This window comes from Malaclemys terrapin, chromosome 4 (assembly GCF_027887155.1).
Source record: "Malaclemys terrapin pileata isolate rMalTer1 chromosome 4, rMalTer1.hap1, whole genome shotgun sequence".
Lineage (NCBI taxonomy): Eukaryota > Metazoa > Chordata > Testudines > Emydidae > Malaclemys > Malaclemys terrapin.
The window spans coordinates 94,542,241-94,567,471 of record NC_071508.1 but is presented as its reverse complement, the minus strand read 5'-3'; the positions used below and the strand labels follow the sequence as shown (position 1 = coordinate 94,567,471).

At 45.8% G+C, this 25,231-nt stretch overlaps 1 protein-coding gene across 2 annotated transcripts in view; it reads left to right on the top strand.

The window, feature by feature from the left end:
• Window positions 1-258: 258 nt before the first annotated feature.
• BUB1B (BUB1 mitotic checkpoint serine/threonine kinase B) overlaps window positions 259-25,231 on the top strand; it is a 50,664-nt gene continuing 25,691 nt past the window's right edge. The window contains exons 1-13 of one of the 2 annotated variants that reach the window (XM_054028688.1): window positions 259-589; window positions 2,058-2,216; window positions 3,027-3,086; window positions 3,362-3,506; window positions 7,281-7,477; window positions 7,580-7,752; window positions 7,905-8,104; window positions 11,049-11,143; window positions 20,274-20,500; window positions 22,720-22,832; window positions 24,023-24,168; window positions 24,526-24,578; window positions 25,031-25,132. In XM_054028688.1, the coding sequence (XP_053884663.1) occupies window positions 2,077-2,216; window positions 3,027-3,086; window positions 3,362-3,506; window positions 7,281-7,477; window positions 7,580-7,752; window positions 7,905-8,104; window positions 11,049-11,143; window positions 20,274-20,500; window positions 22,720-22,832; window positions 24,023-24,168; window positions 24,526-24,578; window positions 25,031-25,132 (1,651 nt within the window). In that variant the 5' untranslated portion in view covers window positions 259-589; window positions 2,058-2,076. The remainder of the gene's footprint in view (window positions 590-2,057; window positions 2,217-3,026; window positions 3,087-3,361; window positions 3,507-7,280; window positions 7,478-7,579; window positions 7,753-7,904; window positions 8,105-11,048; window positions 11,144-20,273; window positions 20,501-22,719; window positions 22,833-24,022; window positions 24,169-24,525; window positions 24,579-25,030; window positions 25,133-25,231) is intronic. The other variant, XM_054028687.1, reaches the window with a different exon arrangement.

Below are 25,231 nucleotides of genomic sequence, written 5' to 3'. Positions count from 1 at the left end.
TGCCCCAGCCCCCTCCCAGAGCCCATACCCCCTCCTGAACCCCAACCCCCTGCCCCAGCCTGGTGAAAGTGAGTGAGGGCGGAAGAGAGCCTGCGGGGGCAGAAGGGGACTAGTGTGAGCGGGGGCGGGGCCTCGGAGAAGGGGCGGAGCAGGGTGTCTGTGCGATTAGCAACACTAATGCTGACCCGGCGGGCTGCGGGCCAGAGCGCGACCTGCGATTTTGTGGAGCTTGAGCTAAATTAAGGGCCGAGGTCCGCCTGAGCCCTGCGATAGTGGGGCCAGCAGCACCTATCACGAACCCGTACTCGGATTCCTACTGCACAGGACCGGGACGCCGACCCCACGCTTGCCGTAGGAAATGGGCCTAGCGGAAACTACCCTTCTGCACACGGAGCTTCCGGCGGGCCGCGCGACCAATCAGATGTGTCCGTGGTACTAGGAACCGGCCAATGGGGCCGAGGCTGGTGGCGGTTGAAGTTTAAACTCTCGAACGGAGCGAGCGAGCGAGCTGGCTGCCGTTGGGACTTAGCTACAGAGGCGCTGAGGCGGTGTCCGTGGCCCGCGGACCTGGGGTTGCCGCGCCGGGTAGGTGAGCGCGGCTCGAGGGGAGGAGGCCCTGGGTGGGCTCTGCGGGGTGCTGGGGGCGGCCCGGGGAGCGCTGAAGGCAGGGCGGCTCCGGGGTGGCTCAGCCATTGCTGGGTCGGCGGGGTGTCCCGGGAGGGGCTGGGCCTTCGGACGTGCCTCTGCGATCTCAGAACCTCGGTCTCCCCCTTCACTTGGGGGGTCTACAGACTCCCTTGTGGCAGAGGCACCAGCGCAGACACGGCCCCGCCCGCCCGTTGCAGAGCTTCCAGGCTTGGCAGGATGAGATTGTTATTAGTAAATGTCAGCAAGCCTGGATTTCCCCCTGCACCGCCAAACCCACCGAAACATATTTCTCTCGGTCGTTACTGCCCCTTAGAGCTAGGCAAAGGATGAAAAAACACAGACCGAGAGCCTCTGATTTAAGGATGTTTAGTTTGTATAGTTTTAAAAAAATTAAAATAAAAAATAAATGGAGATATCCTATCACCTAGAACTGGAAGGGGCCTTGAAAGGTCATCAAGTCCAGCCCCCTGCCTTCACTAGCAGGACCAAGTACTGTTTTTGCCCCAGATCCCTAAGTGGCCCCCTCAAGGATTGAACTCACAACCCTGGGTTTAGCAGGCTAATGTTCAAACCACTGAGCTATCCCTCCCCCCCATCTGTGATGTTGAGAGATTGTGTTTTAATGGTTATAAAGCTTTACCTTTTTGAACCTCCATCTCTGCTGTCAGTCAGTACTTATTGCCTGACCTCCCCTCCCCCCCATCACTTCCTGTAGGGTGACCAGATGTCCCAATTTTATAGGGACAGTCCTGATTTGGGGGTCTTTTTCTTATATAGGCTCCTATTCCCCCCACCCCCTGTCCTGATTTTTCACACTTGCTGTCTGGTCACCCTAATTTCCAGAACTGTGAAAATGTAAATTGATAAAAATGAAACGAAATGCTTAAAACCCATAATTTAATGCAACTGTGAACTTGTAAATAAATAGATGCTTATTTTAAGCATTTTTCCTATCTGTCAAAATTATAAAACCTAGAATTCTGTCAAGTCTATGGAAGAGACACAGTGGCTGTGCTGTTTCAGCCAACACTTAAAGTTGGTGGTTCATTTAGTTAATACCCCATCAAGGGCCTCTCTCTCTCATCCTCACTCTTCTCAAGTTGTAGCTTTAATAGGCGTATAACAGGAGTCCATGGTATTCTATCTGTCTGGCCCACCCCCTTTTACTGTAGCATCTAATTGCCTCACAATCTTTAATGCAGTTATCCTCATGACACCTCTGCAACACAGAAAAGTGCTGTTATCCCTGTTTTACACATGGGGAACTGAGGCAGAGAGAGAACTAAGTGACTTGCCTGAGGTTGTGGGAAGTCTGTGGCAGAGCAGAGAACTGGGTGTGTCAAGTAAGTCCCAGTCTAGCACCTGAAGCCCTGGACCACCCTTTCTCTATTGTTTACTTTCTTGTGCAGTGTTTCAGGGGAGGTCACCATGTCACAGGATTGGAATGAGTGGGAGCTGAGTAAAGAGAATGTGCAACCCCTGAGACAGGGGCGAATCATGTCTACCCTGCAGGAAGTCTTGGCTCAGCAGGAGACTTCCAGCCACACAGCTATTCAGCAGCAAAAACAGTGAGTAAAATAGGTCAATATTTTCATCAGTGTTTCTGTACCTTCTGTTGAGTTTCCACCATTAGTCTCCTGGATATAAGAAGAGTGTAGGGAGCAGAAGTGCAGTCTGAATTTTTACTAATGCTGCTGTGTATGGTTGTAGCACACTAAAGCTGTCAAAAGAATTTGTCTTTTATGCAATGTATAGATGAAGGGCTGGTGCCAAAGGGAATTCCTTTTATGGTTCAATAGTGGAACATTTAAACTGCAAGCATTAAGGCAGGGGTTCTCAAACTCTGGGGGTTGGGACCCCTCAGGGGTTGCGAGGTTATTACGTGGGGGGTTGTGAGCTGTCAACGTCCACCACAACCCTGCTTTGCTTCCAGCATTTATAATGGTGTTTAAATATATAAAGTTTTTTTAATTTATAAGGGAGTGTCTCACTCAGAGGCTTGCTACGTGAAAGGGGTCACCAATAAAAAAGTTTGAAAACACTGCACTAAGGAGAATCTCTTGTGTCTGAATATTCTTCTAAAGAGGAATATACAAATATTACAGGAGGATGTCCCTCCCCCCCCCCCCACTTTATAGTAATCTTCCAAATGAAAGTACTGAACAGGGAAGGCGCAACTCCTACCATAATAATCTAGTGAGGACGGCTACTTGTCAGGGAAAAATACCTCTCCACGATAATAATCCATCAAAATGGGCTACCTGTCAGTTGATTATCTTTCCCTCCCAGGGCACAAGAATTCTCTTTGATGGGATCATATGATTCTCAGTTTGTAGTTACTGAGCTACTGTTTACGTATCATGTTGTATCTTTTCTAGGGAATTTGAATCTGAAATCCGCTTTTACTCTGGAGATGATCCATTGGATGTTTGGGACAGGTAGGCTATCTTTATTTTGCTAGAATGGGACAGTAAAATTTCTAATAGTTGGAATTTATAGAGTTTCATGTAGGACTATTCACTTCTTGTAATAAAGTGCTTTCATTTTGTTAACAGAAACCCCCACATCAATGGGTTAAGGTGTACAAAGAGAAATGTCTTTTGTTGTAATAATCTATGGTCTATCTTTTCTCAGTACTATAAACCTAATTTTTTTTCTTTTCTCCTCATAATATATAAAAATTAAGATGCCTCCATTTTTATACCATCTACAGGTACATCAAATGGACAGAGCAAACATTCCCTCAAGGTGGAAAAGAGAGCAACCTCTCAGCAGTGCTGGAGAGAGCTGTAAAAGCACTGAATGAGCAGCAGAGATACTACAAAGACCCTCGCTATCTCAGTCTCTGGCTCAAGTTTGTAAGTATCCTTTTGATGTTCTCTTAGGTACTTTCTTAAGCATTTTCTGAAGCTTTCGGATGTCGCTGAACTGCTTTTCTTTGTAAAGTGCATTCTGTGACTGCTAGCAGTATAAATTTAGGATTAGTTCTCTACATTTCTGTCAGGCACGTGACAGCTGTTCACAATATAGGATTCATATACCAATCTAGCATTTAAAAACTCCTCTTCCAATGGAATCTTCAAGAGTCTTCTGGTGTCATTCAGCCTGGACAGAAATTGTACGTGGCTTTCTTCAGAAGTATTCATTTGAAAAACTACATATTTCTTTAGACTGATGCAGCTTGATTCCCTGCTCAGTTAAACAGAGCAGAAGAAGCTTAAAGGAATGCAGCTGACTTGAAATCTAGTCAATTAGAAGAATTAAAAAAAAAAAGTGAGGGGTAAATGAAATGTCAGCTACTATATCTGCCTCAGAACGGCTCATGGTTTTTTATCCTTTGATGTTTTTCTTCTTTCCCCTGTTGCTGCATGGAAGGCACACACAAACAGAGGAAACTGACAGTGAAACTGAATACACAGAATAAATGAAAAGAAGACATTTTTTTCCTATAATCTTTTTCTAGTTATTTTAAATGTCATAACAATAGCAGGCAAAAACATTAAAATATATTTTTTAAGGCACAGGTGCATCATATGCAATAGCAGTCCACAGGCTTCTCTAGGTGGCTCATTTTCCATTGCCTATGCCCTGTGTGTTGCTAAGAGGCAGCACATCCTTTTGAAGTGCTTGTTGCTTCCCAGAATTGGGTTCCTTCTGCCTTGTACCCTCTCTCCTGCATCATCCCAGTAGGGGGAGACTGTCTTCTATTAGGCAAGATCCTTACTCCTGGAAGACACATAATGTCCTCTAGCTAGTATCACACATGGACACTTCATAAAGTTCATATCCTTTTCCTTGTCCCTCAGAGTGATCATTTAATTGGTTCCTTCAAGTAGGAAAATGAGTGATCCTCAACTGTCCAACATCTATAGTTAAGATGAAGTGACAATCCTGCTGCTACTCACCTGCCTTACAATGAAAAGTAGCTAACGTCAAAACTAAAGTAACAGTCAAAAGAATAAAGTAAAATTGGAAGATCTTTATGGCAGGGACTGTTGTTGTTCTGTAACTACAGTGCACAACACGGTGAGGCTTGGTCCATAACTAGGTCTCCTAGGTATTACAGTAATACTAACATCTCTGCTTTCCTTCCAGTGAAGATCAGACTAGTGTAACGCTTTGCTTGTTTGCGGCGGAAGGAAGGGTTCTAGTTTTAGTGTAACTTCTCTAACCCAAGTTACAAAATATGAGACCTGAGGGGAAAAAAACCTTTTGAAGTGATAATCAAGATAGCCCAGTACAAACAGTTTGATAAGAAGTGTGAGAAAGATTCAATGTTTGTAATGGCTCAGCCATTCCCAGATGGACTACAAGCTATCAGGAACAGTATCCCCGATAATGTCACAGCTAACCTGGTGGCTGAACTTTGTCCTCACCCACAACTATTTCACATTTGGGGACAATATATACCTTCAAGTCAGTGGCACTGCTATGGGTACCCGCGTGGCCCCACAGTATGCCAACATTTTTATGGCTGACTTAGAACATCGTTTCCTTAGCTCTCGTCCCCTAACGCCCCTACTCTACTTGTGCTACATTGATGACATCTTCATCATCTGGACCCATGGAAAAGAAGCCCTTTAGGAATTCTACCATGATTTCAATAATTTCCATCCCACCATCAACCTCAGCCTAGATCAGTCCACACAAGCGGTCCATTTCCTGGACACTATTGTGCTAATAAACGATGGTCACATAAATACCACCCTATACCGGAAACCTACTGACTGCTACACTTACCTACGTGCCTTCAGCTTCCATCCAGGACACACCACACGATCCATTGTCTACAGCCAAGCTCTCAGATATAACCACATTTGCTCCAATCCCTCGGATAGAGACAAGCACCTACAAGATCTCTATCAAGCATTCTTAAAACTACAATACCCACCTGCTGAAGTGAAAAAACAGATTGACCGAGCCAGACGAGTACCCAGAAGTCACCTTCTACAAGACAGGCACAACAAAGAAAATAACAGAACACCACTAGCTGTCACCTTCAGCCCCCAACTAAAACCTCTCCAGCACATCATCAAAGATCTACAACCGATCCTGAAAGATGATCCCTCACTCTCACAGATCTTGGGAGACAGACCTGTCCTCGCTTACAGACAACTCCCCAAACTAAAGCAAATACTCACCAGGAACCACACATCACTGAACAAAAACACTGACCCAGGAACCTATCCTTGTAACAAAGCCCGATGCCATCTCTGTCCACATATCTAGTCAAGTGACATCATCATAGGACCTAATCACATCGGCCATACCATCAGGGGCTCGTTCACCTGCACATCTACCAATGCGATATATGCCATCGTGTGCCAGCAATGCCCCTCTGCCATGTACATTGGCCAAACCGGACAGTCTCTACGCAAAAGAATTAATGGACACAAATCTGACATCAGGAATCCTAATACTCAAAAACCAGTGGGAGAACACTTCAACTTGTCTGGTCATTCAATGACAGATCTGCAGGTGGCTATTTTACAACAGAAAAACTTCAAAAACAGACTCCGAGAGACTGCTAAGCTGGAATTGATATGCAAACTAGATACAATCAATTTAGGATTGAATAAGGACTGGGAATGGCTGAGCCATTACAAACATTGAATCTATCTCCCCTTGTAAGTATTCTCACACTTCTTATCAAACTGTCTGTACTGGGCTATCTTGATTATCACTTCAAAAGTTTTTTTTTTCTCAACTGGCCTCTCAGAGTTGGTAAGACAACTCCCACCTGTTCATGCTCTGTGTGTGTGTGTGTGTGTGTGTTTGTATATATCTCCTCAATATATGTTCCATTCTCTATGCATCCGAAGAAGTGGGCTGTAGCCCACGAAAGCTTATTCTCTAATAAATTTGTAAGTCTCTAAGGTGCCACAAGTACTCCTCCTGTTCTGGTTTCACAAGGTGCATTTGTTGGAGGGACTTGAGGTTAGCAATGGTGGCTTGTAGGTCACCGTTCTAAATCTAGCCTGATTCGGGAGTGATTTTAAAGTTAATGCTATAGGATGCCCATTCAATTCCACATCAAAACTACCACTAACTTGCATCTTAGTTGGTACCAAATTAAGTTTGGTACCAAATGAATTTCCCTAAATCCTAAGTTCCCTTCTGGATGCTAGAGGTAGTCTTTCTTCTTGCTTCTCTTCCCATTCCCCAAATGTCAGGCTGTTGACAGGGTAGTGTGTGCCTGTTCTGAGGATTAACAGGACTTTTGCCTCCAGGGCCATTAGTCTGGCACGTTACACAATTCTTAAACACTATTATAAAGAAAAATTAAAGAGAGAAAATGCCCATATGTAAGTTTATGGGCTGGAATTAAGTGAACAGTTCTACCACCCATTAAGTATATGCATAGAGTCATAGGTAACAATAGCAGTCTTGCTTAGTAGCACTATATTTGAATCTTCTAGCAATTGCTTTCCTCATCTTGTGAACTTTTGATATTTCTCTTAAATGCAAAGAGTTATGTCTAACCTTGGGTCTGCTCCTGTGGAACTTGACTTGAAAACAATGGAAGCCTTGCAGGTGCATCAAAGGGCAGCAATTGACCCAGAGTCTTTATTTATTTTTTTTATTTTATTTTATTGGTGCAGTAAATCACTGAAACTTCTGGGCTATTGCAGGGAAACTACTGTAGTGAACCGTTGGACCTCTACAGTTATCTACACAGCCAGGAAATTGGCACATCGCTGGCGTTATTCTACATCACATGGGCAGAGGCGCTTGAGGCGAGAGGTAGTTATAAGAAAGCAGATTTAATATTCCAGGAAGGGCTTCAGCGCAGGGCTGAGCCTCAAGACAAACTACAGTCCCATCACAGGTAAAACTTGCCCGTGGGATGAGTAAAAATGGATTTGTTTTGTATGGCTCTGAATAGGCAACCTGCATAGTGAAATTCACACTGACTTTTGCATTTCTTCAGGCAGTTTCAAGCCCGTGTCTCTCGACAGACTCTGCTGGGACTTGAGCAAGATGAGGAGGAGTTGGATCTTCCTGTTATAACTGAAACCCAAAGGAGCTCACTGGCAGAACTGAAAGGCAAGGGGAAGAAAAATGTGAGAGCCCCAATCAGTCGAGTAGGCGATGCTCTTAAAGGTAAGTTTGGCTGGTCAATCCTTTTGCTTCTTGAAAAACAGTAATCTTATGATGTCAAAAATACACTTGGGTATAGTATGCAAATAGCTGACATTGGTAGTTGAGTGTTCCTAACATTATTCATATACAACTTGTCTCCTTTTTACATCTAGCTGCAAACCGAGGCCGAAGCTTCCAGAATTCAACATCTCAACAGGTGTCAAATGGCCCAAATTTTGCTGTATTTGATGAAAACACAGCCTCAATCTCTAGAGCTGAGCTTCCTATACTTACACCACAGCCATGGGCAGCACCCCCAACAGGAAGGGCCAAAGAGAACGAACTGAAGGCAGGACCTTGGAACTCAGGCAAGGTAAGGAGTGGCAAGGCTGGTTGCCTAAAATGGAGGGAGGTTATAAGAGTAGGTGACTTTTCCTAGTCTCTTTCAAATTAAGTCTATGCATGCTATATATGAAGTCAAACTTACCTCTCTCCTTTATGATTTAGCTTTATTGTAACTCGCATAACAATAACAAAAGCCTCAACCTAAGATTTCTTCCTAAGCCAGGCTATTTCTATAACTTCCTAAAAAATCTCCACATCTCTGCTTCCAGCCCCTTAGCTCCACTGATTTATAAGACAGCTCCCCTTGCACTGTGAAATCAACAGATGTCTGCTGAGTCTAATTCTTGCTAACGAGAAGGTGCAACAGAAGAGACCTCGTACCCTTTTATGGAGTTAGGGTGGGGTGGAAAGGGGAGAAGCTGGCCAAAGTTGGAGTAGGAAAAGGGACAGGAGAGAAGGTGTGTACACACCCCCACACACAAATTTTGGTTAGTCCAGTGAGATGAGAGCAAAGCAGAAGACTAATTAGCTGCAGCTAAATTGGCTTAGTGAAGCACAACCTGTGGAACAGCTTGAGGATTTGGTTGTGCAGCCTTGTATGCATGGGAAGGGGGTCAGTAACATTCCACAGGTCTGGTGGCCGGAGAACTGAGACTTAGAGTGGTAACAGTTAAGGTGATCCACCAAAAGCATCAAGAAGGTGTTGAGGAGAAGTTGCATCAAGGCAGTACTCTAGCAATGTAGCGTGGCTTGCAGACAGACAGGGAAAGGCGGGGGGAGAAGGGGTTGTGCTTCAGGCTGCTCCTCTTTAAAAAGAAGCAGTTTAGTCTCAGATGTTAGCTGAGAGCAGCTGAAATTAAGTCAAACATTTGTTTAAATAGGTACTTCTGGCCTCCATCACTCCAATACCTGAGTGGCTTAGTCAGAGCAGATGGCGAGAATAGATGTGGAAGAGTCAAAGGGCAGTAGAAAATATGACCACCTGTGTATCATGAGAGTGAAAATGGTAGAAATCAAACAACTGAGAAGGAAGAGTAGGAAAGAGTAAAGGACTCAAATTATGAAAACCCTGAGAAAAGAATTGCCACTAGTTAAAGGGCAATTTGATTAAGAGAATGAAATGTGCTTGCATAGCTAGCATGTTGGTCCAAGTGAATGGAGTGTGGTTCACAGTATCTGAAGTTTAATTAGGGCTGTTGATTAATCGCAGTTAACTCATGCGATTAACTTAAAAAAAAGTATCGCAATTAACCACACTGTTAAACAATAGAAGACCAATTGAAATTTATTAAATATTTTTGGATGTTTTTCTACATTTTCAAATATATTTATTTCTATTACAACACAGAATACAAAGTGTACAGTGCTCACTTTATATTTTTATTACAAATATTTGCATTGTAAAAATGATAAAAGAAATAGTATTTTTCAATTCACCTCATACAAATACTGTAGTGCAATCTCTTTATCCTGAAAGTGTAACTTACAAATGTAGATTTTTGTTGTTGTTGCATAACTGCATTCAAAACAAAAAAAATGTAAAACTTTAGAGCCTAAAAGTCTACTCAGTCCTACTTCTTGTTCAGCCAATCACTAAGACAAGCAAGTTTGTTTACATTTATGGGAGATACTGCTGCCTGCTTTTTTTTACAATGTTACCTGAAAGTGAGAACAGGCTTTCGCATGTCACTTTTGCAGACAGCGTTGCAAGGTATTTACGTGCCAGATATGCTAAACTTTTGTATGTCCCTTCATGCTTTGGCCACCATTCCAATGAAAAATTTCTAAAGATAGCTACTGCACTCGACCCAAGGTTTAAGAATCTGAAGTGCCTTCCAAAATCTGAGAGGGATGAGGTGTGGCACATACTTTCAGAAGTCTTAAAAGAGCAACACTCCGATGCGGAAACAGCAGAAATCGAACCATCAAAAAAGAAAATCAACCTTCTGCTGGTGGCATCGGACTCCAGTGATGAAAATAAACATGCGTCCATCCGCTCTGCTTTGGATCATTATCGAGCAGAACCCGTCATCAGCATGGACTCATGTCCTCTGGAATGGTGGTTGACTCATGAAGGGACACATGAATCTTTAGCGCACCTGGCACATAAATATCTTGCGACGCCAGCTATAATAGTGCCATGTGAACGCCTGTTCTCACTTTCAGGTGACATTGTAAACTAGAAGTGGGATTGAGTGGACTTGTAGGTGCTAAAGTTTTTTGTTTTGTTTTTGAATGCAGTTATTTTTTTGTACATCTGTAAGTTCAACTTTCATGATAAAGAGCTTGCACTACAGTACTTGTATGAGGTGAATTGAAAAATACTATTTTTTTTACAGTGCAAATATTTGTAATAAAAAGTGGGTACTGTACTCTGTATTGTAATAGAAATGAATATATTTGAAAATGTAGAAAACCTCCGAAAGTATTTAAATAAATGGTATTCTATTGTTTAACAGCACAACTAATAGCAATTCATTTTTTTTAATTGCTTGACAGCCCTATTTTTAATTAAGTCAAGGGGAATGAGAAGGAACAAGGGTTGTTGACTTCCTGGTCATAATCTGCAAGGGAGGAAAATGGGGAAGTCAGGAAGCACTCAGCTGAGAGTAGAGATTATGCTGCTGAAGTATTGGGGCAATCTTAAGCGAAAAGTGGGTGGAAGAGGAAAAAATAAGATATTGACTGGGTAATGAGGATTATCAACATCTCTGGAAATGACCTTTCTTTTAGACTCCTATGTGTCACTGTTTTTCGGGGTGTTGGCCATTTCGAAATTTTGTAACTTGACTGCATAGCGAAAGGAAACTGAAGTGCTGGAGAGAAATGGGATTTTATGGAGGCAGGATTTTTAAGGACTTAATGAGTTGTCATTGTGGACATCAAAGTCTGGGCAGAGAAGGAGAACAAATCAGCCTATGGGTGTGTTTAAGAATCTTTAAGCTGCTAACATTGGGTTTCTGCTCCCTCAGCGTCCTCGCGGTAACATGAACTCTGGTGTAGAGGTGCCCTGTATGCTGCCCAGCTTTACCCCATATGTGGAAGAGTCTGCACAGCAACAAGTCATGTGAGTTTCTATCTCCTCAGAAGGCTTGTAGTGGGAGCTGGCAGGGTTGGGGAGAAGGACACAGCTGCCCTGAATTCTCAAAAGTCTACTTCATAAGTCTATGGCCTTGTCTGTATGATGGTAGGGAGCAGCCAAGTCTGATCCAGGTTTGTAGCTATGTTTCGTAGTGTCTTTTGGAACTTTAGAGTCAGCTTAAAAAGGGATTTTCTTTTGAGAAAGCTTTCAAAAAGTTTCCATGACCAGCATGGAGGAGTATGTTACTTGGCTTGAACCTAGCTTCCTGCTTGTGCATTGGTCACTAAAATGCCTCTAAATTCCTCTGATGTTTTTATCGCTTCATACACTCCGGGAAAAAATGTTGAGGTTGTTTACCCCTTTCTGGAGAAGGTGATTGGTGGTAGTTATTCTTGCCACAGCTATCTTGCAGTAGTGAAAGTGAGTGGAACATTGCTTCTTTTTTGACTGTGTATAAAATACAAAAGCAAGAGCATCAAGGGCTTGGTTGCAGCACAGATTTTCCCTAATTCAAAGGGCTTGTCTACACAGTGTGGACAGTGCTGCATTAATGCTCTCTAGGGAACTTTTAGTGTCCTCCATCAGAGTCTACACAGGCCAGTTAGATTCCATGCACAAAATGTTGATGCACATTAGAATTCACACCCCACTGTTGTGCATTACTGTACTGTGTAGCTAAGCCCATAGTTTTGTATATTGTGCATGGAATCTAAGCCATGTCCTGGAACCATGCTACCTAGCTGTATCCAAAAGTGTATCATAATCCAGGAACATGTTTATAACAAGGTAAGGTCCTGTCTATGCTAAAGACATAAACATATCTCACCTGTTCTGGGAGTCGCCTCGTGCTATATAGTTGGGTCCCCTGACATGGTTGTTTCCTATAGTATAGGTTGAACCTTTTCTGTTTGCACAGTGTGGTCCTATCTCCACTTATATTTAAAGGGAATTGAGAAACATTTTAAATATGGTTCCACCTAAATTAGCTTTCTAAGTGGTCTGGCCAGTCAGTTTTGGACGAGGCTATACCTTATGGGAACAGTTTAGAAAAATCTGTCCTGTTCTGTCCATGCTATGGGCATTGGCCTGCCCCAAACTATGCTTGAAAGAGTTTAACTGGAACCATGTTTACAGAGTGAAAATCAGAATGTGAAAGCTTGGGGGTAGAAGGGTCCTAAATAGATTTAGCTGACTGTCTAGCAAATTTCCCAAACCCAGCTGTGAGACCTATATCTTGCATGCTTCAAAATCTTCATGCTGGCCTCAGGGTTCTCTCAGCCCGCTGGCCAAGACCCTGAGAGCCCAGGGCTACGAGGTCCAGATACGCGCCAGGCTCGTGGGACCCCCACAACAAGCCGGTTCTGAGAGCATGCGGAGTCAGTCAACGCTACGCCCGGCTCATGAGACATCTCATGGTGTCCGACACCATCAGGTGGTCCAGAGACATTTATACGGAACACGTCGCAGGACACCGCAAATACCACACTGAGTAACTGAGACCGCCGACCAGGGAAATAACCCACTTCCTTCCCTGACGGACCAAGGGACGCACCCCACCCATGTACTTATCCGCTACACCGATACTGACTTGGACTCCTTATTCATTCCATGGTTGGCGTCCCGAGCCCACTTATCCACTGACACTTTAAAAACCCTTGCACCCCAATCTGGGTCTATGCAGGTTATGCGATATGTATGCATCTTTTTTCATCCTTGCAAATGATACCTGTACCCCCCATAACCGAAGCCTGACCCCAGATGTACAGTACCTTCCCTCTTAACTTGTGTCTATTTAATTTTAAACATTCACTTTTCTTAATGTGAAAACTTAAGTTTTAACTTTCTGCATTAGGATTTTTTCCACAGAACTCTTCACTAGAATTTCAATAAGCATCATCTTGCACAGAGTTAAACAGATTGAGGGGTGATTGGAACGGCTTTCCAAGGGAAACGGTGGGGGCGAGGGACCTGGCTGGTTTTAAGATTAAGTTAGATAAGTTTATGGAGGGAATGGTTTAATGGTAAAACATATTAGCCAAGGAATACCGAGCAATGGCAGGTGAATAGTATAATGGCTAACAAGGGTCAGGCTGGAGACTCTTGCCTACATGCTCGGGGTCTTACTGATCACCATATTTGGGGCCGGGAAGGAATTTTCCTCCAGGGTAGATTGGCTGAGGCCCTGGAGGTTTTTCGCCTTCCTCCGCAGCATGGGGCAGGGATCGCTAGCAGGAGGGTTCTCTGCCAATTGAAGTCACTAAAACACAGGATTTGGGGACTTCATCAGCAGAGTCAAGGGAAGGGTAGGGACGGTTCTTCTTCGAGTGCTTGCTCATATCCATTCCATTAGGTGTGCGCGCGCCGCGTGCACGATCGTCGGAAGATTTTCTACCCTAGCAACACCGGCGGGTCGGCTGTGGAGCCCCCTAGAGTGGCGCCTTCATGGCGCTGAATATATACCCCAGCCGACCCGGCGCCCCCTCAGTTCCTTCTTACCGCCCCTGACGGTCGTTGGAACTGTGGAGCGCTGCTTAGCTGTTCTCCACTCTCCCTAGCTTAGTTTGTTGTATCACAGTTATAGTTATAGTTATAGTTCTAGTGTTTATAGTTAAATAGTTTAAAAGTTGTTTTAGTTGTTCTAAGTAGTTCAGGGGATTAAGGGGGTCGTCTCCCCCTTTCTCACCCGGCCGCGGGGCCGGGCTCATGCCCAACGCTCCCGGCTTCAAGCAGTGCGCCTCCTGCGCTAAGCCTATGCCCACGAGCGACCCGCACGACTCCTGTCTGAAGTGCCTGGGAGAGTCCCATCAAACAGATAAGTGCAAGATCTGTAAGGCCTTCAGACCAAGGACCAAGAAGGAGCGGGACTTTCGGCTCCGGCAACTCCTGATGGAGGCGGCACTTAGTCCGGACGCTCCATCTACAAGTCAGGCCCCGGCACCTAGCACCTCGGTGCGCAGTGCCCCGGCGGCACCGGCTATGACGACCACGCGAGTGGCGTCAGACAAGCCTCCCCGGCACCGGACCTCGTCGGCACCGCAAGCAGTGCCTCGGTGCCGGTCATTATCCCCGGGGCATAAAAAAGCCCATAAGACGGGGACATCCGTGCCGAAGACGCCGGCTCCCCCAGTGCCGGGGGTAGAGCCGCGTCCGCCGGTGGAGCACCGGAAACAGGTGCCTCCAGCACCGTCGACTCCGGCGCCGAGGCCGTTGAGTCCGGTGCAGATAGCGTCTCCACCGAGACCGGCGGTGATACAGTGCCTCCCGTCGACTCCAGAGACCTTCGCGGCGGCGAGAGACTTAATAGCTCTCACGGAGCCGGCACCGCCTCAACCACCGGCACCGACTGCACCGTTGACTCGCCCGGTCCAGTCGAGGGGGAAACCTGCCTTGATGCGCCCTCCATCGCAAGGGCTGGAACCTCGGCACCGATCCAGGTCCCGAAGCAGGTCCCCACGCCGCTCGCAGTCCCGGCACCGAATATCGCCTCGGCATCGGTCGTACTCGCGGCCAAGATCTTCTTCGCGGCACTGCTCTACGTCTCTGCACCGATATGATCGTCTGCACTGATCAACGTCGAGACGTAGTTCTCGGCACCGCTACGGTCGACGCTCGACGTCGAGAGGCCGCTCCCGGCACCGGGCATACTCCAGGTCCTCGTCGAGGTCCAGATCCGACTCCCGGCACCGACGAGGTCATCGGCACCGGTCGCGGTCCCGGCACCGATCGCCGGCACCGTGTAGAGATAGATCATCTCCGGACCGGCACCGTGCGGCACCGCAGCCAATGGGAATCGTCTCGACGCTCTCGGCACCGCCGTGGCCATCGAGATCGGTGTCCCACTCCTCGGAGGACCTCTCGAGATCGGCATACCCCCCTCAGGGGCAAGCCGAGGAACAGGACTTGGGACATTGGCAGGACACGACAGGGGACCATTCTCATGGCCCATCTCACTGGTCGTTTTGGACCCCGTGGGCGTACCATCAGGCGCAAGGGGCTCCAATTGCTTCGACCTCTCGCTCCGGTCACTCCATCAGAGGGGCCCCGGAGTCCACCATTTCTCGGCCTCCGCCAGGGGGCATGGAGGCTTCTGGGTCCGCACCACCTGACGCCCTGGACCCAGGCACAGGTGATGCTCCAGCCCAGGAACAGGGAGACCAGGACCAGCCCTTGGATCCTGTTCCACCGGAGGCATCTTCCTCTTCTTCTCCGGATGAGGCAGTGGCGGGCACATCGTGCACAGGCCCACCTCCAATAGATCTTCGGGCTCACCAGGATCTTCTGCGCAGGATGGCCCGTAATATGGACCTGCAGGCGGAGGTGATAGTGGAGGTGCACGACCCGATCGTGAATATCCTTGGAGCGGATGCCCCATCGAGGGTGGCGTTACCCCTGATCCGCACAATTCAAACGAATGCGGATACGATATGGCAAACTCCTGCCTCTATCCCACCCACAGCGAGAGGGGTGGAAAGGAAATACTTTGTCCCGTCTAAGGACTACGGGTACTTGTATACCCACCCCCAACCGTGTTCACTGGTGGTGGAATCAGTGAACGCACGAGAGCGCCACGGCCAGCAGGCTGCAGCGCCTAAATCAAAAGAGGCTAAGCGGCTCGATTTGTTTGGCCGTAAGGTTTACTCAGCCGGAGGGCTGCAACTTAGAGCGGCGAACCAACAGGCGCTACTGAGCCGCTACAATTTTAACTCCTGGAACTCTATGGGGAAGTTTAAGGAGTTGATTCCCCAGGAGTCCAGGGAAGAGTTTGGAGCCATGGTAGAGGAGGGCAAGAAGGTGGTTCGGACCTCCTTGCAGGCCTCCTTGGACATAGCAGACTCAGCTGCGAGGACCCTGGCTTCGGGTATCGCTATGCGCAGGATCTCCTGGCTTCAGGTTTCGGGTTTGCCTCCGGAGCTGCAGCAAACCCTACAGGATCTGCCCTTTGAGGGACATGGATTGTTCTCAGACAAGACGGACTCTCGCCTGCAGAGCCTCAAGGACTCGAGAACAATCATGCGCTCCCTGGGGATGCATGTTGTGGGCCCTCAGCGCAGACCATTTAGGCCGCAGCCTCAGCGCTTCTACCCCCCCCCCCCCCCCCCCCCGCCTCGTCAGAGACAAGACTCGGCCCGGAGGCGAGGGCGAGGTGGTAGGAGAAGATGGGCTGGCCCTCAACCCGGTCAGAACCAGGGGCCACCAAGACCACCTTCAGGTCCTAGACAGAACTTTTGAAGGTGCGGTCGAGGACGGCGCCCCAGTCATTCCCCAGGATCCAGCCCCCTCCTTTCAGGATCGTCTCTCCCACTTCCACCGCGCTTGGTCCCTTATAACTTCGGACTGTTGGGTCCTCCGCATGGTGGAGAGGGGATACGCTATCCAGTTTTCTTCTATTCCCCCCCCCCCTCCCACCCCCCTTCCCCGTCCCTCTTCAGGGACCCTTCTCACGAGCAACTTCTTATACAGGAGGTTTCTACGCTCCTGGCCATGGGGGCCATAGAGGAGGTTCCGATAGAGTTAAGGGGCAGGGGATTTTATTCCCGTTACTTCCTGATCCCCAAGTCCAAAGGAGGTCTGCGGCCCATCTTGGACTTGCGCGGACTCAACAAATTCGTAGTAAAGTTGAAGTTCCGCATGGTCTCTTTGGGGGCCATTATCCCTTCCCTCGATCCTGGAGACTGGTTCGCCGCCCTCGACATGAAAGACGCATACTTTCACATCTCAATTTACCCACCTCACAGACGCTTCCTGCGATTTGTGGTAAACGCGGTGCACTACCAATTTGCAGTCCTTCCCTTTGGCCTATCCTCGGCCCCAAGAGTGTTCACGAAATGTATGGCTGTCGTGGCAGCGTACCTTCGTCGGCAAGGGATACAGGTGTTCCCGTACCTAGACGACTGGCTGATACGCGGTCGCACCAAAGAGCAAGTTCGAGCTCACGTACATATAATAGGGCACACATTCAACGAGTTGGGCATCCTACTCAACAAGGACAAATCCACTCTAGAACCTACCCAGAGAATAGAATTCATCGGCGCAGTTCTAGACTCCAGACGTGCACAAGCCATCCTGCCAGACAACCGATTTGGCACCATCACGAGCCTCATTCAAGGGCTCCAGGCCTTCCCAACTACCACGGTGAGGTCGTGCCTTACCCTGCTGGGTCACATGGCTTCCTGCACGTACGTAACCAGGCATGCCAGACTTCGGCTTCGCCCACTCCAGACCTGGGTGTCGTCAATATACCGACCACATCGGGACAGCCTGAACATGGTGGTCACGGTCCCGATCTCGGTCCTGACCTCCCTCACCTGGTGGCTAGATCACAATGTGGTCTGCGAGGGGATGCCATTTCACGCCCCACAACCCTCTCTGCACCTGGTCACAGATGCTTCATCTCTGGGTTGGGGCGCCCATCTCAACGAACACCATACCCAGGGCCTGTGGACTGCATCCCAGCTAGCCCTGCACATCAATGTTCGGGAACTGATGGCGGTACGACTGGCGTGCCAGGCATTTCTCAACTTACTACGTGGCCGATGTGTGTTAGTTCTCATCGACAACACCACGGCCATGTTTTACATCAACAAGCAAGGAGGAGCACGTTCGTCAATTCTATGCCAAGAGGCCATTCGCCTGTGGGACTTCTGCATCGCCCACTCAATTCATCTCACGGCATCGTTCCTCCCTGGAGTCCAGAACACTCTAGCGGACCGACTCAGCAGGTCCTTCCAGACGCACGAGTGGTCTATCCGTCCGGACATCATACATTCCATCTTCCAGAAGTGGGGGTTTCCCCAGATAGACCTGTTTGCATCTCGAGACAACAGGAAGTGCCACGTGTTCTGCTCCCTACAAGGTCGAGCTCCGGGCTCCCTCTCGGATGGTTTCTCCTTCCCTGGAAAGACCACCTGTTTTATGCCTTCCCTCCGTTTCCTCTGGTCCACAAGGTACTGCTCAAATTGCGCAGAGACCAGGCACAGGTAATTCTGGTCGCTCCAGCGTGGCCGAGACAACATTGGTACACCACATTGTTGGAACTCTCGGTTCAGACACCGATCCCGCTTCCGTTGTGTCCGGATCTCATCTCGCAGGACCACGGCCGGCTGCGTCACCCCGACCTGCAATCACTCCACCTCACGGCGTGGCTGCTCCATGGTTCACCCAGGCAGAGCAGCAATGCTCGCACTCTGTCCAACAGATTCTGCTGAGCAGTAGGAAGCCCTCAACACGCACCACGTACCTGGCCAAGTGGAAGCGGTTCTCCTGTTGGTGCAAACAACGAGCCACGTCCCCGTTGCAGGCACCCATTCCTCTCATTTTGGAGTATCTCCTCTCCCTAAAACAGCAGGGGTTGGCAATATCTTCAATTAGAGTTCACCTGGCCGCTATATCAGCCTTTCACCCAGGGGAACTCGCGTCCTCGGTATTCTCTAACCCGATGGTCGTTAGATTCCTCAAGGGCTTAGACCGGACGTACCCACAACAGCGTCAGCCTGTCCCGACGTGGGACCTCAACCTGGTTCTCTCCAAACTCACAGGTCCTCCATTCGAACCACTAGCCACCTGTTCACTTTTGTACCTATCCTGGAAGACAGCCTTCCTCGTAGCCATCACCTCAGCAAGGCGCGTTTCTGAACTCAGGGCGCTTACATCCGAGCCCCCTTATACAGTTTTCCATAAGGATAAAGTGCAGCTTCGTCCACATCCTGCCTTTCTCCCTAAGGTGGTTTCTCCATTTCATATCAACCAGGACATCTTTCTCCCAGTCTTTTATCCCAAACCACATGCTACTCGCCAGGACCAATGTTTGCATTCCCTGGACGTACGAAGGGCCCTGGCCTTCTATATTGACCGCACAAAGCACTTTAGAAAGACGACGCAACTCTTCATTGCAGTGGCCGACCGAATGAAAGGCTCACCGGTCTCCTCACAACGCCTATCCTCCTGGATTACGTCTTGCATCCGGACTTGCTATGACCTGGCAGGTGTCTCAGCACCGCACCTCACCACTCACTCCACGAGGGCCCAAGCCTCCTCGACGGCTTTCCTGGCACATGTTCCGATACAGGACATTTGTAGAGCGGCGGTTTGGTCATCAGTCCACACGTTTACAGCTCACTATGCACTAGTGCAACAGTCCAGGGACGATGCTGCATTCGGATCAGCGGTTTTGCACACAGCAATGTCTCACTCCGACCCCACCACCTAAGTTGGGCTTGGGAGTCACCTAATGGAATGGATATGAGCAAGCACTCGAAGAAGAAAAGACGGTTACTCACCGTTGTAACTGTTGTTCTTCGAGATGTGTTGCTCATATCCATTCCAAACCCGCCCCCCGTCCCCACTGTCGGAGTAGCCGGCAAGAAGGAACTGAGGGGGCGCCGGGTCGGCTGGGGTATATATTCAGCGCCATGAAGGCGCCACTCTAGGGGGCTCCACAGCCGACCCGCCGGTGTTGCTAGGGTAGAAAATCTTCCGACGATCGTGCACGCGGCGCGCGCACACCTAATGGAATGGATATGAGCAACACATCTCGAAGAACAACAGTTACAACGGTGAGTAACCGTCTTTTTTGTGGCCTGCAGCATGCAGGGGGTCAGACCAGATGATCATAATGGTCCCTTCTGACCTTAAAGTCTATGAGTCTATCATGAGATTTCACAAATTCAGTTCACAAGTCTGCATTGACTGGGAGTGGTGACGGTTGGAACTGTTGTCTTATGGATTACTTTTCTTGCTTAGATAACAAAAGGAGTCGGGGGTGGGGTGGGGGGAGGTGATTGGTGACAAGAAGCTGCAGATGGCAAATTAATCCATAAGGGTCTCTGGGACTAAAGGCAAAAACTCCCACTCTAGAACGTACATGTTGTATAGCGGGTGTATACTATTTGATTAGACATTATTGGTGCTTGTGTTCATTACCACTTACCCATAGGTATCTACTTACAAATTTTCTGCTGTTCCATTCCTTTCTATTGCCTTTCCTGTTTCATGAGCTGATTTATGTTGCCCATAGGCTGTCCTGAACTTAACTGGATCCCTTGAGATATGCATACTTCCATCCATGCTCCCCTCTGGGGACTATGTGCTGAATGTTAATTATCTTTTGTTCTCTTAGTACTCCCTGCAAAATTGAGCCCAGCATAAATCATGTTTTAAGTGCTCGGAAGCCTGGGAAGGAAGAAGATCCACTACAACGGGTGCAAAACCATCAACAGGACAGTCAGGAGAAGAAAGAGGTTGCAATGTATTGTAAAGAGAGAGTTTATGCTGGAGTAGAGGAGTTCTCCTTGGAGGAGATTCGAGCTGAAATATATAGAAAGAAAGCAAAAAAGAGAAGGGAAGGTATGCATCAAAATGGGATGACCTGAAGTTTCTTCAGATTGATAAGAAAATTACATTTACAGTTTCCATTAGGTGTGGCAGCCTTCATTATTGGTACTGATGAAGGCAAAGCATCAGGTAGGACTGTTGCTTAGCACCTGTTGATACTAAGAGTAGAAAACCAGCAACCGAGGACTGAGAAGACTTATGTGCAGGTCTATAATGGGATGGGGAGGGGGGAAAAGGTTCACTGGCTCATCAGTGTTAACAGGTGAACCATTGTGGATGACAGCACTCCTCAAGCTGTTCCTAGGAAGGAATGTGTGCTGTCTGCCTCAACTCTAGGGGTTTATCCAGGAACAGCAGGGATTAAACTGGATCTGTTTGGCAAATGGGCCTTTTTACCTTCCTATCCTCTTTGGTTCTGTTAATAGTAGGGCTGTCGATTAATCACAGTTAACTCATGTGATTAACTCAAAAATATTAATCATGATTAAAAAATTTTAATTGCAGTTTTATTCGCACTGTTAAACAATAGAATAGCAATTGAAATTTATTAAATATTTTGGATATTTTTCTACATTTTCGTATATATTCTGTGTTGTAATTGAATTTGAAGTGTATATTTTTGATTACAAATATTTGCACTGTAAAAATGATAAAAGAAATAGTATTTTTCAATTCACCTCATACAAGTACTGTAGTGCAATCTCTTTGTCATGAAAGTGCAACTTACAAATGTAGATTTTTGTTTTTGTTACATAACTGCACTCAAAAACAAAACAATGTAAAATTTTAGAGCCTGCAAGTCCACTCAGTCCTACTTCTTGTTCAGCCAATCGCTAAGACAAACAAGTTTGTTTACATTTACAGGAAATAATGCTGCCCTCTTCTTATTTACAATGGCCCCAGAAAGTGAAAACAAGCATTTGCATGGCATTTTTGTAGCCGGCATTGCAAGGTATTTTACATGCCAGATATACTAAACATTCATATCCCCCTTCATGCTTCAGCCACCATTCCAGAGGACATGCTTTCATGCTGATGTCTCTTGTTTTTAAAAACAAAAAAAAAAGGGTGTTAATTAAATTTGTTACAATTCTCCCCCAGGGAGTTCAGTATTTCCCCTGCTCTGTTTTACCCACGTTTTGCCATATATTTCATGTTATAGCAGTCTCAGATGTTGACCCAGCACATGTGGTTCATTTTAAGAACACTTTCACTGCAGATTTGACAAAACGGAAAGAAGGTACCAATGTGAGATTTCTAAAGATAGCTACTGCACTCGACCCAAGGTTTAAGAATCTGAAGTGCCTTCCAAAATCTGAGGGATGAGGTGTGGAGCATGCTTTCAGAAGTCTTAAAAGAGCAACACTCCAATGCGGAAACTACAGAATCTGAACCACCAGAAAAGAAAATCAACTTTATGCTGGTGGCATCCGAATCAAATAATGAAAATGAACATGCGTCGGTTCACACTGCTTTGGATTGTTATCGAGCAGAACCCATCATCAGCTTGGACGCATGTCCTCTGGAATGGTGGTTGAAGCATGAAGGGACGGGACATATGAATCTTTAGCACATCTGGAACATAAACGTTGCAACGCTTGCTAGAACAGTGTCATGTGAACGCCTGTTCTCACTTTCAGGTGACATGGTAAATAAGAAGTGGGCAGCATTATCTCCTGCAAATGTAAACAAGCTTGTTTGAGCGATTGGCTGAACAAGAAGTAGGACTGAGTGGAGTTGCAGGCTTTACATTTTACATTGTTTTATTTTTTAATGCATTTTTTTGTACATAATTCTACATTTGTAAGCTCAACTTTCACAATCGAGATTGTACTACCATACTTGTATTAGGTAAATTGAAAAATACTATTTTTTTTTACAGTGCAAATATTTGTAATAAAATAAATATAAAGTGAGCACTGAACACTTTGTATTCTGTGTTGTAATTTAAATCAATATATTTGAAAATGTAGAAAACACCCAAAAATATTTAAATAAATGGTATTCTATAATTGTTTAACAGCGAAATTAATTGCGGTTAATTTTTTTTAATTGCTTGACAGCCCTAGTTAATAGCTTAAATAAATACCACTCACCAGGAAGAAGGTGGGGAAACTTTTTCTTTACAATAGGATCTTGTGTCTGTTACTGGGGATGTGCATAGTTTGGGCTTGGCTACAGGGTTACTCATAAGGAATACATAATACTTTAATTAGGCTTTCCTTCTTTAGAGGAGTTTCATGCCATAGCACAGCAGACAGCAGAGATGCAGAGGAGGATTGAAGAGCTGGAGAAGAAGCTAAAGGAGAAAGATGATGACCACCAGCAGAGACCATCTGAGCAGGTATCTTCTTCCCTGTTCAGTTGTACTAATGGCCTACTTGTATGAAGGCAGATGAAACTTCTAATGAAACAGTGACTCCTGTTTTTATTTGGCTTGTACAGTTTCCTCCCTCTTACTCTGAAGGGATATTTAAATGTTTGGTATAAATAACTTGTAAGGCCACCACCCTAATAACTGAAAGATGAGAGAAATATTGTTTTCTATAGTCGTTCCCCCCCCCCCCCCCCCCAGTTTATTTTAAGTATGATGGATAAAAATTAATGGCTTTAAAAAATCTGACTTATTTAAATCTGATTTTTTTTCTTTTCTTTTAAAACTAAATTTGACAACCTATGTTAAGCCCTGAGCGTCTATTGAAATTGTGTAAATAAAAATATACTAAATGCAAGAGCCCACCTCAAACTTTTTTACTTAAAGGCTGTTTTTTACATATTGAATTGGAAGAAAACATTTTTCATTTCTGATGTCAACCTTTATAAATGTGGCAGTCTGTCATATGCTGCACTACATTTCTATATAATTTTCAATCCTAAAAGTGAAGTGAATGTTGGTGTTTTACTTTTTTCCAGATGTTAGTAATTTGCTGGAAAGTTTAGCAGAAATACTTTTTTTCTTATGTATCCAATGCATACATAAGGTAGTTTTTAACTAGAAATAAAACTGCTGTTTTAAAAATGCCCAAACAGAATTCTAACGTCCATCCAAATACAGCTAGACACAAATTATGACTAAACAGTTAATTATCTAGTAAATACACTTTCTAACCATGCACATTCTTATATTTATTCACACTCTTAATTTCTATATTAAGCTATGTAATTGCTCAAATAAATGTGTGTAGTTATGCTGTATCCTCTTGACTAATGAAGTACCAAATTTAGTGTAAAAACTATATTTAATTGTAAATAATAAAATCAGCACATCATTATTATACCAACCAATGAGGATCTTTCTTTAGAAAAATAAAGTGCATACAGGAAGCATGATTTAAATTGTTTTAAATAAGTTATCTGCTTTCTGATTTTTAAATCATTAAAATTGGTGATTGATCCTTATTTAAAATCTACCTTGACTTCAACTACACACGGAGTGCTATCGCATACAGTTTTGGAAGTTGGTAGTATGGCTTGCAATTAGCTCACTGAGTGCTGTCTCTCTCACCTCTGCCACTCCTCCTTTCATAGTCACAGCCAACAGAAGAGAGGGAGCCTGCAAGAATGGAATCTGTTTTGGTGGGCACTTCAGAGCCTCTTGAAGCACAAGGAGAAGTTGCTTTCTCCAGTGCAGTAGCACTCACTGCAGCATCTCTTGTGAAGAAACTGACTGGATTGCAAAGGTAGTGCAGGATTTGCTTTGGGAGCGGGAGGTGGAGAGGCTTTGCCTCAATGTGGTTTTGTTTGCTTTTTTTAGTATGGATCACTTTCTGGGAAGCCTGTTGTGTTTTTTCTTTGGTTTTTTTTTTTTTGTTTGTTTTTGTTTTTTTAATTTTTCCTCATGGTTTTTGGAAAAACTATCATACATCAAAATATACCCTGATCTCTGTATTGGCCTCTGAACAGAATCAGGTATCTGTCTTCAGAGGATTTTAATAATTTGTCTGAGAAGAGTAAAGTTTAGTTCAGCTTGCTCGTCTACTAAGTCTAGTTAGGGGCTGCATGCATGTATTAAAAACTTGCCTATATTTTGTTCACAGTGAGTCCCAGTTGGCAGAAAATGCTCAGCAGCACGAACAGCCGTGCTCCAAAGGTAAGTTCTGTTTGCATTGATACCATTTTGAGAGAAGGCTGTGCTGATGGGAAGTAGTCATTCAAATGAATAGCAGAACTGTGTGGATTAGAATAGTGAAAAGAACATGCTTAATTGGTGTTGGTCTTGTTCAGGGGTCTCAGATGCTCAGTGTTCTATTGATTAAGAGGTGTGATTATTTAAAGAGACCTGCAAATCTAATAATTTTAATAGCTGAGGATCCTTCCTCCTTTTCCTGAGTACAGTTCTAGAGTTTCAGACTCTCTCTCTTTGAGACTGATATCAGTTTAGAGTGCCTTCTGGAGGAGCTGGTAGTATTCTACAGTTGGACTGCTGTAGCTGAGAATGCCTTTTCTCAGACCTTGTGTACTCTACTCTTTCCTGAAAGAGTGTAGGCTGACAAAATTATCTTCTTGATGGTCAGACATGAGATTACTATTCCTTATTGACAGAAATAACCCAGCCTCTAGCTGTGTGCTCAGAAATCCGGAGAGACAATGTGTTTTTGGATGACCAGGATGAGCAGAAAATTGAGACCACACTTAAGAAAAAAGGTACAAGCTATAAAGAAAATTCCAGACACAGCACACTGGCTCATTAAGAAAGATCCTTTTACTCTGAGTTTCTTTAACATGGCAAAACCAAATGATCTT